This window comes from Chiloscyllium plagiosum, chromosome 5, assembly GCF_004010195.1.
Source record: "Chiloscyllium plagiosum isolate BGI_BamShark_2017 chromosome 5, ASM401019v2, whole genome shotgun sequence".
In the NCBI taxonomy this organism is placed as follows: Eukaryota; Metazoa; Chordata; class Chondrichthyes; order Orectolobiformes; family Hemiscylliidae; genus Chiloscyllium; species Chiloscyllium plagiosum.
Window position 1 is genome coordinate 49089055 of NC_057714.1, and position 15077 is coordinate 49104131.

Consider the following 15077-nt stretch of genomic DNA (forward strand, 5'->3'; position numbering starts at 1 on the left):
GAAGTATAGGGGGGATGTCAGGGGTAGGTTCTTGACCCAGAGAGTGGTGGGGGCATGGAATGCGCTGCCTGTGGGAGTGGCAGAGTCAGAATCATTGGTGACCTTTAAGCGGCAATTGGATAGGTACATGGATGGGTGCTTAAGCTAGGACAAATGTTCGGCACAACATCGTGGGCTGAAGGGCCTGTTCTGTGCCGTATTGTTCTATGTTCTATGTTCTATAATAACTGAGCCAGTGACACCCAGAACCTGTGAAAAAATAACAAAATCTTTGGAAAAGGCTGCTTAGGGAAGTAATAGAAGCAGATAATGCAGACTTCTTCAAATGCTATTCTTTATTTAATTTATTCACAAAGTGTGGGTGCTGCTGACCAGGCCAGCACTTATTTTCCAGAGAGCAGTGAAGAATCAACCACATCACTGTGGATCTGCAAAGTTAAAAATCACACAACACCAGGTTATAGTCCAACAGCTTTATTTGGAACTATTTGGACTGTAATCTTGTACTGTGTGATTTTTAACTTTCTACACCCAAGTTCAAAACCGGCATCTCCAAATCATGACCGTGGGTCTGGACTCATACATAGGCTAGATCAGATAAGGAGCCAAAAAAAACTGCTGGAATTCAAAATTGATAGGTAGGAGGCTGGAAGAACACAGCAAGCTAGACAGCAACAGGAGGTGGAGAAGTTTCAGGTGTAACCCTTCTTCAGGATTGGGGGTGGGTATAGAGGGAGTGCAGATAAAGGGGGTGATGGGGGCAGGGTGGTAAAGACAGATGGGGGTACAACCTGGTTGGTCAATGGGAGGAATGAATCCAGTTGGTGACTGGGAGTAGTGGAAGGGAGGTTATTTGAAATTGGAGAACTCAATGTTGTCTTAATTCCAGATTTTTACTGAATTCAAATTCCACCATTTGCTATGGCAGGATTCAAACCCAGAATATTATCTGGGTCTCTGGATTAACATTCTAGTGATAATACCACTAGGCCATCGCCTCCCCCGAATTACAGCATTTAAAAGGCATCTGGATAGGTATATGAATAGGAAGGGTTGACAGGGATATGGGGCAGGTGCTGACAAATAGGACTAGATTAGGTTGGGATAACTGCTCAGCATGGACAAGTTGGACCGAAGGACCTTTTTCCGTGCTGTACATCTCTATGACTCTGAACAGACATTAATAAACCAGATGAGTTTTTACGACAATCGACAATCAGCTTCATGTTTGTGGGTAGCACACTGGCACAGTGGTTAGCACTGCTGCCTCACAACACCAGAGACCCGGGTTCAATTCCTGCTTCAGGCAACTGTCTGTGTGGAGTTAGCACAATCTCCCCGTGTCTGAGTGGGTTTCTACTGGGTGCTCCGGTTTCTTCCTACAGTCCAAAAATGTGCAGGTTAGGTGAATTGGCCATGCTAAATTGCCCGTAGTGTTAGGTGTAGGGGAATGGGTCTGGTCTGGGTGGGTTGCTCTTCAGAGGGTCACTGTGGGCTTGTTGTGCTGAAAGGCCTGTTTCCACACTGTAAGTAATCTAATCTAATTGGACTCTCAACTCCAGAGTTTTATTAAGTTCAAATTCTACCATCTGCCATGGCGGGATTCAGAAGTGGATGCCGAGAACATTACCTGGATGTGTGGATAATAGTCTAGTGATAACACCATGAGGCCATTCCCTCCCCTAAATGCCAATAAAATAATAATCAAAAAAAATCTTTTGGGATAAAATAAGGATGGATGGAAAAAAGTGAAACCGAAAGAGAGAAGAAGGGAGGCTGACAAGGCAGGGCAGAAAGAGAGAGAGAGCATGGGTAAAGGAGGCTGCAAGGTTAAAGAGACAGAAGCGAGGGACGCTGCAAGTTCAGGGCAGGACAGTGGGAGGCTTCAAGTGTGCTGGTAATGAAAGGGAGGCCACAGGTTAGAGAGAACCTTTTAAAATCTGTCAACAAATGAACAATTTGCTAACTAGGAGCAAAAAAAAACTTGAAATCCCTGAGAAAAGAATTCCTTGCCAATAAATGTGGATGTTTAAATTGTTTTGCTCTGTTAAGTGAACTCTGACAAGTGTAGTAAGTTTCGGAAGGAATGGGGGATTTTGAACTTTTGTTTTCAAGTTTCTTATCAACCACAGTTTTTCTCATTTATTTTCATTGTGGGTGCAAAGACAGTTGCCCGAGGCTGGAATTGTTAGTTAACAATTCCAATATTGTTGTATAAAAATGACGCCAAGTTTGGTGGACAGTGAGTTCAATGGATCTTAAACTTTGTTTATCCAGCAAACGCTGTGCAGAAACTGAATACAGCTTAGAGTCAAAGTCATAGAGATGTACAGCACAGAAAGAGACCCTTTGGTCCAATTCGTCCATGTTGACCAGATATCCTACCTTAATATAGCTTCAGGAATTTTCCAGCAATTGACCCATATCCCTCTAAGCCCTTCCTATTCATGTACACATCCGGATGCCTCTTAAATGTTGTAATTGTACCAGCCTCCACCACTTCCTCTGGCAGTTTTCATTCGACTCATGCATTATCCTCGCCACCCCTCAGGTCCTTTATAAATAGTTCCCTTCTCACCTTAAACTTAGGGCGGCACGGTGGCTCAGTGGTTAGCACTGTTGCCTCACAGCACCAGGGCCCCAGGTTTGATTCCAGCCTCGGGCAACTGTCTATGTGGATTTTGCACATTCTCCCTGTGTCTGCGTGGGTTTCCTCCGGGTGCTCCGGTTTCTTCCCACAGTCCAAAGATGTGCAGGTCAGGTGAACTGGCCATACTAAATTGCCCATAGTGTTAGGTGCATTAGTCAGAGGGAAATGGGTCTGGGTGGGTTACTCTTCGGAGGGTTGGTGTGGACTAGTTGGGCCAAAGGGCCTACTTTCACACTGTAGGGAATCTAATCTTATGCCTTCTAGTTTTGGACTCTCCCAACCCAGGGAAAAGACCTTGGCTATTTACCCTATCCATACCCTTCATGATTTTACAAACCTTTATAAAGTCACCTCTCAGCCTCCGAAGCTCCAGGAAAAATAGACCCAGCCTATTCAGCCTCTCCCAATAGCTCAAACCCTCCAACATCCTTGTAAATTTTTTCTGAACCCATTTAAGATTCACAACACTTTTCCTAAAGCAGGAAGACCAGAATTGAATGCAGTGTTCCAACAATGGCCTAACCAATGTACTGTACTGCTGTACAACCTCCCATCTCCTATACTCAATGCACTGACCAGTAGAAGCAAGCATTCCAAATGAATCCTTTCTACCTGGGAATCCATTCCAAGGAACAATGTATCTGCACTTCAAGGTCTCTTTGTTCAGCAATATTCCCCAGGATTTTGCCATTAAGTGTACAAGTCCTGCCCTGATTTGCCTTTCTAAAATGCAGCATCTCACATTTATCTAAATTAAATCTGATCTGCCACTCCTCTGCCCATCGGCCCATCTGATCAAGGTGCCATTATACTAAGATAATGTTCTTCATTGTCCACTACACCATCTATTTTGTCCACTACACCATGTATCTGGGACAGTTCCTTGCATGAATCGGTCTATAGCTATCATTTACTTCTAAAGATATTTTGATTCATCCATTATATCAAATAAACATATTCAAATTTCATCAGAATATCAAAATATTCAGCAAAAAAGATATTCTTACTTGCAGTACTGACTGTACACAAAGCAGAGTCACTCGATTAATCGTAGCCTATTCTGCTACTAAGGAGACTGAACAAATTATAGCTCTCCTTTCAAACTTGAAGAGGAGCCTTTTTCAGAGGGTCTGGAGTGCAACTGGAATCTCATCAAATTATGCAAACCTATTTACTCAATCTAACTAAAGCCTAGAGATAAATGACACAGACAGACACAATCTCAGAATCTTTAACAATCGCTACTGTTTAGAGAAACAATCATCAAAAAATAAACAAAGTCAGTTAAATTTTAAGTGTTGGAAAGTAAGCCTTCAATTCGATAGAAAGAATAGTCGATTTACACTTTTCCCATTAAATAGGTTAGAGCAAGTCATAGTGCCAACCTTGTCAGAGTAATCACAGTCAAAGGAACACATACAGTTACAATCTATACATGGCCCAAATGCTCAGAGGCATGTTAAAATGAGCAAAGGCTTGTACTATACATTTGATTTTCTAAAAGGAGAAAAGAAAACTGAATTTCCATGAGCATTGTCTTTCTTTCTCCTGGTCTGCCTGTGCCACAGATAATTCACTAACATCATTGTCAGGCCAACAGGTATTAAATCAGAGGTGTACTTCTACCTCTCCCTGGCCTTTCCTGTTGGTAAGTAGCTTACAGCTCTCCAATGTATGTAATAACACTGATGAGGTTGGCAACTCCGCTTAGAAAATCAGTATGTTTCAGGCCAACAGAGCAACTTACATCTTACTAATGAGCTGGATTCAAACCAATGCTCCAGAGGGGAACAGTAACATTGCTCAGTCTATTGACTTTTTAATTTGCAGATTTTCAAAGCCAATGGTAAAAGTGAAGGATACAGAAAAATCAACAGTCTTTTAGCACTGGAAAAGTGAAGTCTTGTAAAGAGGAAAGAAAGGTTTTGCAAGTATCAAACACCATGAGTTTAGTCATTTAGTTTTTCTGCAAAGTCTTTATTCAGAATGATTAAATGGATGTGATTATTTGACAATCGTTGTCTTGGTCAGTGGTCATTAAGCATCTGCCCTTTTGCAACATCAGAAAATACAGAATAGACAGCTTCAGAATAACATCTAATAAAATCTTCCAGTGACTATAAAGTTATTTGCGTGTTGAATGCATCTTCAGCTTTAGAAGTAGCAGAATAGTCACTACATGAAGCAATTAACTAAAAATACTACTTACCTGTACCCGAGGAAAATCCAGGACAATTAAAATTGTAATTCTTCATCTCACTGTACCATCTTTCAGACACCTCCTTACCTGTAGGAAGGAATAAAGAGGAATGTTTCATTCTGTTTCAGTTACCTTTTATTGAAAAAGGACGTTTGGAGAACAGTGAGAGAATTAAAGAACATTGCTACACACCACAATCCACAAAGTCACATATCATAGGAATATCTGCTTAAAATTGGCTTACACTGGTGTATTCGGTTCCTTTTTAATTTGCATGAATGGACACAAGAGCAGCTAACGCATTAGTTTTTGCAGTACTGTGTTTTTCAAGGTTTGTGTTTAATTGTTCATAATTAAAGCAGAAAAAAAGCCACAGTCACCCTATTTGAATGTGCAGGTCCTGAACCCAAAATATAATGTTCACTCCCAAGTCACGCAGCAGCAGGACTCCCAGCCTTAACACCTGTGTTAAGAGAAACTCATTATAACAGCAGGGTCTTCAATCCACGGACAGAGGAGGGCTACACACAGGTACGAAAATGGAGTTAGCCTCACCACCACTAGATGCAAACCAGAGGCTTATCATGGCAGACTATTTAAAAAGTCTACTTTTGTTTTTTGGATCTTTATCCCAGCTGCTCTGTCAAATATTAGGCCCTCTTATCCAAACAACCCCTAAACCTACCCCCTCCACCCATAACCAAGGTAGCGTATGCTCCTTATCCACCTGATGGTCCTTCATAGACCCATGCCAAAACACAACCTCCTGCCAACTCGCAATGTCCTCCATTACAACTCGTGTCCCACCAGCCTATCCCATGACAATGTAATCCCAGCTCATGTCAACCCATCTAACACCCTTTCCCTGGACATATTCCATGCCAAATCACCATAGGCAGACTTGAAATTAAATAAAGTTCTAAGTATTTATTACAGCCTATATTTTATTTTAAAAGTATTCTTGTTCATGAAAGTTCATTCAAATCATTTAACCCTTTGGGTATTCCTTATAAAAACAAACAGACTTTCAGTGATAACCCCACAAAGACAGGAAATTCTTTAATAACTTCTTCGAGCTACCGAGCTGTGAAATCAGGACCCTGATCAGATAAGAAGTTTGTGCAAAAAAACATGTTGACATAATGATAGCCATTGGCGTATGGTCAACAGTCACTACTATTGTAATTGCTACAAGATTTTTATTAACTCTCACTGACAAGAAACCATTTTTCTTATTTTTAAAGGGCTTAGAGTTTTAAGTCACTTTATAGCTAGATAGTTCGACCTACCTTATCTACTTTTCAAGAGTTTTTATAAATGCACTAAAAACATGCGAAATCCACACTATAAGCTGAGGCACTTTCTACATCAAAAAATGGACTGGATTGAAATGGATAATTATGTTCAGGTTGCTCCCCACCAACCCCTTGGATGGTTTAAGCCCACCCCCTTTCTCCTACACGTGAAAAGGGTTCTGCTGGACTGGGTGGTGAGACTATAGGACCTGTAGTTGATCCACTGCTTTGAACTCTGCACAGTCTCCATAATTCAACAGAAATCCAGGCTGCCAACTGTGTTTCTCACTCCACAGATGCTGGCAGACTTCTGCTTTTCCTTTAGATACATTGGTTTGATTTTACCATCAATGACTAGAGGAAACAGACAGAGGTTTACTCAGCAACATTTTCACGCTCCCTAAATTGCAAGTTGCTGTCAAGTAGTTTGATGACTGCAACAGTTGATGTTTAGCATTTGTGGTACCAATCCCACAAACAGGATTTACCAAAACAAAGAGTGACGGGAAAATTAGCTGGTCAGTATCTAGATACAGATACTGTAGCTACTATTATAGCTTCGATAGAGGGAGAACAACTGGGGTTATTTCACTGGAAAATTAAAAAAAAAGCACTGTGGATACGATAGAAAAGATTGCCTCAATCAGGTAGAAGTAAGTAAAATTATTCGAAATGGAGTAACCAAATGGAATAAACTGTTGGGAAAATATGAGATAGATTTAAACAGGACATAAGGGGCAACATTTTCACACAGAGGGTGGTGCGTGTACAGAATGAGCTGCCAGAGGAAGTGGTGGAGGCTAGTACAATTACAACATTTAAAAGGCATCTGGATGGGTATATGAATAGAGGGATATGGGCTGAATGCTAGCAAATGGGACTAGATTTATTTAGGATACCTTGTCAGCATGGACAAGTTGGACAGAAGGGTCTGTTTCCATGCTGTACAGCTCTATGACTCTATGATTCTATGAAGGCAAATTTCACATCAAGGATTTGCAGAATCCTCAGAACACAAATGACAAGGTATCGTGCCTTAAGAGAGGAGTAATATCACTGGACTAGCAATCCAGAAACCTAGGCTAATAGTCTGGGCCATGAGATTGAATCCCACCAAATGGTGAAAATCGAATTCAAAATAAATCTGGAAATAAACAGCAGGCTTAATTACAACCAGGTAACCGCTGTTGGAGGTCATAGATACACATCTGGTTCACTAATCTCATCTCATTTTCCACTTGGTGGCCCTGCAGCCTTCTGGACTCAATATTGAGTTCAGCAATTTTTGAACCTGAACACCTTCTTCTACAGCCAGTATCCAATTCCAAACGCTGGATCCTGTCATGCCAAAGGTTACTTTCAGTATAGCCAACCTATTTTCACCAACTGATGGTCACTAGTATCAGCTTTTCTTTCTCCTAAGAATAATATTATCCACTCCTTTGTCTCCCCAATTGTAGTTCTCTCTCATTGGCTCCATTTCTGCCCATCCTCTCACTTCTTCCCCTCCTCCTTCCCCCCAACCCCCCATCTTCTTCAGTATAAATATCACCTTTCCTAGCTACTGTCGCTTTTAAAGCAACGTCACTGAACTCAAACATTAAATCTGATTTCTGTCCACATATGCTGCCAGACCTGATGAGTTTTTCCAGTAATTTCTATTTTTGGGTTACTAATGTCCTTTAGGGAAGGAAATCTCCCAACTTTGCCTGGTCTGGCCTACCTGTCACTCCAGCCCACAGCAATGGACAATTAGCGACGGGCAATAAATACTGACTTTGCCCTCCCATCCCCCAATGCTACAAGCCATGAATAAATAAAATAAGATTCTCACAGAGTTTAGCTGAAACAAAGCAGGAGATTAAAAGGATGCAGAGGTGAAATGACAAATCTCATGGAAGTCAGGAACTAACCACACAAACCAATTCATATGGTAATAACAAATTCTGAATTATGTAAACTGATTGTTTTTTAACAACACAGCAACATTCGAAGATTTGACAATATCAGCCTATCCAACCTTGAGAAATCATTAACAATTAGTAGTAATATTGGTTTAGTTTTTTGTGTGTACTAACAAAAAGCAAGTGGATGTGTTTCTTGGATGAAAGTGACTGAGCGATATGGCACTACGTACTGTTAATAGGCAGGGATCAGGAATTCAACATATGGAAGATTTCAAGTGCAAATTCACATTCTGCTATTCCATGGAATAACACAGTAGAAAAGAGGTCCTTCAGCTCAGTGAGTCTGTACTGCAAAAAAAACCCACCACCGATACCAGTCACATGTACCCACACTAGGCCCGGGGCCTTCAATTTTATGACACTTCAAGTGGTCATCGTAGTACTTTTTAAATGTTGTTGAGCTCCCTGCCTCAACTACCCTCCCATGCAGTGCATTCCAGAATGATAACAACAACTTGTGTTTTTGTAGTGCCATTAATTGATTAGATTGCCTATAGTATGGAAACAGGCCATTTGGCCCAACAAGTCCACACTAAACCTCCGAAGAATAACCCACCCAGACCATTCCCCTACCCTATATTTACCCCTAACTAATGCACCTAACACATTGGGCAATTTAGCATGACCAATTCATCTAACCTGCACATCTTTGGATTGTGGGAGGAAACCAGAGCACCCAGAGGAAACCCACACAGACACGGGGAGAACGTGCAAACTCCACAGAGACAGGAATTGAACTGACGCAGGAATTGAACTTGGGTCCCTGGTGTTGTGAAGCAGCAGTGCTAATCACTGAGCCACCATGCCACCCACAATTAAATGGCCAAAGGAAGCACTTCACCGCAGAAAACTCAAGTAACATTCAACAACAAGGCATGTTAGAAGATATTCAGACAGATAATTAAAACCTAGACAAATAGTTTTTTGAGGAGCATCTTAATGGAAAAAGAGGTAAAGATGTGAAGAGAATTAGGAGAGGATTCCAGAGCATAGGATTCACTGATGGAGGAATCAAAATAAGCAATGCACAAGACACCAGATTTGGAGAAGCACCGAGGATTGCAGGGAAGGAGGAGAGGGGCAAGGCCTTAAATGAATTTGAAACCATAGATGAGAATTTTAACACTGGAGCACTGCCAGACTGGGTGGCAATGCAGGTCTTGGTGACCGGTGAACAGGACTTGGTGGAATTCATAACGTGGGCAGAGCAGAGTTTTACATAAGCTTATGTTTCTGTCTGATGTGGAGGTGTTGGTGTTGGACTTGGGTGGACAAAGTCAGAAGTTACAGGACACCTGGCTATAGTCCAACAAGCGCATTTGAAATCACAAGCTTTTGGAGCACTGTTCCTTCATCAGGTGAAGTGACCTGATGAAGGAGCAGCACTTGAAAGATTGTAGTTTCAAATTAAACTGCTGGGACTATAACCTGGTGTCATGTAACTTCTGACTGTGTTTGTGTAGGGTGGAGAATGGGAAGCTGGCCATGACTGCACTAGAATCATCAAATCTAAAAGGAAACAAAAGCAAGGACCAGGTTTTCTGCAGCCAACCAGCCACGGAAAAAAACACCAAGTAATGTTATCAAGGTGGGAATTGCTGATCCTAATGATGGCACAGACATGTGGTCAGAAGCTCAACTCTGAGTCAAATGCAATACCGAGCTAGTGAACGGTGTACTTCAGCCTCAGTCACCAACTCCATCCTTCTCCCTGGCAACTGCCCAAGAATTAAAGTTTGGGGTGGGTGCAAAGGTGGTGCCTCCAGTTTTCACAATATTTTGGTGTACAATGAAATTTCTGCTCATTCAATGTTGAATAGAAACAAACAAAAGAGATGAGCTGCCAGGGGATGTGGTGGAGGCTGGTACAATTGTAACATTTAAAAGGCATTTGGATGGGTATATGAATAGGATGGGTATATGAATAGGATGGGATATGGGCCAGGTGCTGGCAGGTGGGACTAGATTGGGTTGGGATATCTGGTCGGCATGGGCTTGTTGGACCGAAGGGTCTGTTTCCATGCTGTACATCTCTATGACTCGAGAGAGGTGCTGGTGCGGTAGAGCTGGCTAACATTGGCGGACATGTGGAACATGACAGGGGGCAGAATTTCCCTCTCTCTCAGGTGGATTTAACAGCAGTGAGCAAAATGACTTAAACTGGGCAAAAGTCAACAAACCAGATTATCAATGAGAAAAATCTCTCCTGATTAAGTCCTCACACCTTAGATAGCAAGTTCAGAATCTCACCACTGGCTGGTGGGAAGTTTATACCTATGCATTTTATTCTTTTTTTTAAAATTCATTCGAATGTAGGCTTTGTGGAACGTAGGCTGGCCAGCATTTATAGCCCATCCTTAGGTGCACATGAAAAGGCAGCGGTAATGAGCTGCCTTTTTGAACCGCTGCAGTCCATCTGCTTTGGGTTGACCCACAATGCCATGAGAGAGGGAATTCCAGGATTTTGACCCAGTGACAGTGAAGGAACGGCGATATACTTCCAAGTCAGGATGTTGAGTGGCTTGGAGGGGAACTTGAACATGGTGGTGTCCCCATATATCTATTAATTCGACTCGATGCGTTTCTCCTACATAATCAAGAAACTCCAAGTTGCAAAGGCTCAAATAGTAGAACAGAGAAGGTACCTGGTGACTTGTCTTGTCAGCATCCATTGAAGCTCATGGGTTAACTATTGATCTTCTTCTCACAAAGTTACTTATTCTTCACAAGGTGTCTCCATGGCCAAAGTCTGTGCTCTCCCTAGACTCTACATCCATGCAAATCAAAATCAGCAAAGCACCAGCCTCATATTATCATCATGCTTAATCTCAGCCCAATTCGTCCGCAACTAAAGGTATTTAAACATGGACCTAAGAGCTGAGAGTAAGCAAGGACTTACTTGCTTGCAGCAGCTCAATTTGCACAGAGGGACAGCCAGGCACCTTCTGTTCTGCACACAAGTTTTAGCACAGACATGGAGTCAGACAGCCTATGTGAGTTAGCCTGGTTTTTGGCGCAACAATTCTTTTGCACTGAGTTAGAGACAGGCAGACTGTGTCTTAGCCTTCCTTTTAGTGCAAATGGAGAAGCAGGAAGCTTTTGACAGCCACTGAGGAGTAACTGTATCAAACAGAGACAGGGTTGACAGATCATGGCTGAATGACTTATTTCACAGTGGAGACAGCACTGACCCAAGCTGCTATCCCTGTCCAAGCTGCTGTCCAGGGTCTAGTGGAGTGGCCTCTTATTGTGGTCTTTCAGGAAGAAGATTGATTTTTTTCTGCATTACACCAGTAACTCCAGATCCTTCTACGCATGGAGGGAAAACAGCTTATTTTCTTTTCTTGGGGTGGGTGCCACAGTTGAACAGACAGTGCTAGAAAAGCTGTCCAGCTGGACTTTAAATATGATGCAAAAGCCTTAGAAGATGGAAGCATCCTCAGTCTTTTGCTTGTTCCACAATTCACCAAGCAATGTGTCCAAAATCTCACTCACAACAAACTGAGAAACATGCGGCTGTGCAAAATAACTCAGGCCAAACTATGGCAGAAACGACACAATGAAACATCAAAACTTCAAATTGGAAAATCCTCCCAATAATGTTTACAGATGATGTCCCTGAAGGACAGAATGGAGATTAGAAATAAGAGGGAGTCAACAATAAGTCTTTTCTGGGTGGGGGGGGGGGGGGAGCAACCGTGCTAACAGTGTGGAAAGGGATAGAGAAACAATTGCAAGTGATACTCTGCCTATGACTTGCTAAATGAAGAATGAATGTGCAGGGCCAGTTGGCTAGAGAGTATTGGTGTAACATCAGACAGAGTAGTCATTCATAATAAATGCTGCAGCCAAGTTGAGAAGAATGTGAAGGGTTAATTCACAATTACCATAGTCACAAAGACTTTGGTTGGGGCTATTTCAATGCTGTGGGAGAAAGCTGATCAGATGGCCTCAAACAGGGAATTGGTGTCTACATGGGCACATTTTGGGGGTGACAATGCATTCAAATTATGCAGAGTTTATTGTGGACAATTTATGAAATATCACCTTATGTTAGTCAGCAGCCATATGAACACACTGGCGAGGAGAACAGTTCAGAATTTAGGAAGTCTGTTGGAAGGAGCCTCCTGACTACCCAAAGCCTGTTCACCAGCAGCAAGGCACAAGTCAGGATTGTGATGGAATACACTCCACTTGCCTAGATGGGTGCAGCGCCAACGACACTCAAGCAGCTCCACACCATCCGGGGCAAAGCAACCTGCTTCTTTGGCAGCACAATTACGACCTTCACCATTCACTCCCTCCACCACTGATGCACAGTAACAGCAATCTCTACTATCCATACGGATGATGTGCAGGTGCCGGTGTTTGACTGGGGTGGACAAAGCTAAAAAACACACAACACCAGGTTATAGTCCAACAGGTTTATTTGGAAGCACTAGCTTCTTCATCAGGTGGTTCCCTGGTGAAGAAGCAGCACTTCGAAAGCTAGTGTTTCCAAATAAACCCTTTGGACTATAACCTGGTGTATATGATTTTTAACTTTATCCATATGGAGGCATGGTGGCTCATTGGTTAGCACTGCTGCCTCACAGTGCCAGGGCCCTGGGTTTCCACCCTCCAGCAACTGTCTGCATGGAGTTTGCATGATCTCCCCGTGTCTGCATGGGTTTCTGCCAGCTGCTCCAGTTTCCTCCCACACTCCTAGGATTGTGCATGTTTGGTGGATTGGCCATACTAAATTACCCATAATGTTCAAGGATGTGTAGGCTAGGTGCATTAGCCATGAGAAATACAGGCTTACAGGGGGATGGGTCTGGGTGGGATGCTCGCTGGAGGGTCACCTGTTTGGTTGAATAGCCTGTTTCCACATTGTGGGGATCCAGAAGGACAAGAGCAATATGGGGACACCATCACCTGCAAGTTCCCCTCCAAGCCTCCCACCATCCTAACTTGGAAATATATCACTGTTCGTTCACTATCGCAGGATTGAAATCCTGGAATTCCCTCCCTTACAGTACTGTGGGTCAGCCTATAGCTGGTGGACTACAGTGATTGAAGAAGGTGCCCCCCCCCCACCTTTTCAAAGGCAATTAGGGATAGGCAATAAATGAATAACACCCACAAAAGAATGTTTACAAAAAGACAGTTCACCACCACCTTCCCCAAGACAATCAGGGATGGGCAACAGATGCTGGCCTGGTCGGCAAAGTCCACATCCAACGTAAAGAAAAAGAAACTGCGGGCTGACTGGCGGAAACATGGTAGAGATCTGTTAGATTCACCTGTCACTTCAGAGACCAGGGTCGTCTCCCAATGTGCAGCTTTCACCTGGTGGGAAAACCACACCCCTCAAAATGACCAGACACATCTATACAGTGAACTAACAGGCCTCATCTGTGAAGTGTGGTCTCACCGGGTTGGTCATACGATGCCCAGGCGAGGTTCTCTCCACACTGCTCGCGGCTGGACTCCGGGCTGTGTTTGAGGACCCGAGTGCTGGCCAGAACCTCCGCGTATCTGCACAGCGACACCAAGAGAGAGAGAGTCAATGAGAGCAGGCAGCATCCAAAACCCAAAAACCCCAGGCAAGAAGAAGGAGCTTACTGTTGGGCATTTTTACAGAGTTTGCTGCAAAGTTGCAATCCCGGAACACCATGTTTCTTCCTATAATCGTTGTGAGTTTTTAAAACTTCACGGGAAAACTCCTTGGAAGCTGAAATAATACATGCAACAAATCACCATTACAGAATAAACACCAAGGGGAAAAAAGATTCAAATCCACATGAAGAGACTGACCTGATTTGCCCATGTTAAGCTTCTCGCTGGAGCTCTTGTTGAGAGTTGCTGAGGGATTTGTTATACAGCAGCCGCTGGTTACCTCACTCTCACCGCCAGCGCCTTATAAGGAGCAAAAGGCAGCCATTTCCGGGATGGAGCCCGAGGACCGAGCGATGGCCACGTCCCACCGACACACCGAGCGCCACTCCCTCCCTCCCTCAGCTAGCGGAGGGCAACGCCATCCCACCCCCACCCCACCTCGGCGGGGCGTAACAACTATCCCAGGGTCACACCCTCACCCCAGGGTGTAGCTCTGTCCCAGGGTCACACCCTCACCCCAGGGTGTGGCTCTGTCCCAGGGTCACACCCTCACCCCAGGGTGTAGCTCTGTCCCAGGGTCACTCTTCCCCGCCCAGGGTGTAGCTCTGTCTCAGGGTCACACACCCCTCCCCCCAGGGTTTAGCTCTATCCCAGGGTCACACACCCCTCCCCACAAGGTGTAGCTTTGTCCCAGGGTCACCCCCAGGGTTTAGCTCTGTCCCAGAGTCACTCCCCCCTCCCCCCCAGGTGTAGCTCTGTCGCAGGGTCTCTCCCACCCCAGGGTGTTGCTCTGTCCCAGGGTCACTCCCCCCAGGGTTTAGCTCTATCCCAGGGTCACACACCCCTCCCCACAAGGTGTAGCTTTGTCCCAGGTGAAGGGTGCATCTCTGCCCTGGAACCACTCCCACCAGGGGTTCCCCCCCACAATGTGTAACTCTGCCCCAAGGTCTTCCCCCCCCTAAGGGTGCAGCTCTATCCTGGGGGACTGGCCCGCAGTACTATCTCAACATTATGACTTCAACTGACAATACTGGTATTGCCCTCAAGCTCAATTTATCTGACTTCTACAATATAATTGTGAAACAAAGTATATTGAGAAATTAAAGATAGGTCAAATACAGAGGTCAGAATCCATTCACTTAAAGCTGAAAAATAGCAGAGAATCGCACTACTTAGGTCATTGTATAGACATACAAACTGCATTATAACATGGAGACATCAAACAGCAGAAGAGCATACCTACAGTGAAATCACAGAAATATAGAAGAACTGTAAAGTGGTGCTAATGGGAGTTATCTTTTTCATACTACCTTGTCATTGGTGGCTAGGTTGGCATTATTGCCCATTTCTAATTGCCCTAGAAA

The 15077-nt window shown here is 43.8% G+C and overlaps 1 protein-coding gene across 1 annotated transcript in view; it reads right to left on the reverse strand.

Annotated features, from left to right (window-relative positions):
- Window positions 1–14115, reverse strand: part of glipr2l (GLI pathogenesis-related 2, like) — a 63149-nt gene extending 49034 nt beyond the window's left edge. The window contains exons 1-4 of the mRNA XM_043690048.1: window positions 13912–14115; window positions 13720–13828; window positions 13529–13632; window positions 4860–4937 (exon numbers count right to left, since the gene is read on the reverse strand). Of these exons, the coding sequence (XP_043545983.1) occupies window positions 4860–4937; window positions 13529–13632; window positions 13720–13828; window positions 13912–13924 (304 nt within the window). The 5' untranslated portion in view covers window positions 13925–14115. The remainder of the gene's footprint in view (window positions 1–4859; window positions 4938–13528; window positions 13633–13719; window positions 13829–13911) is intronic.
- Between the last annotated feature and the right edge of the window lie 962 nt (window positions 14116–15077).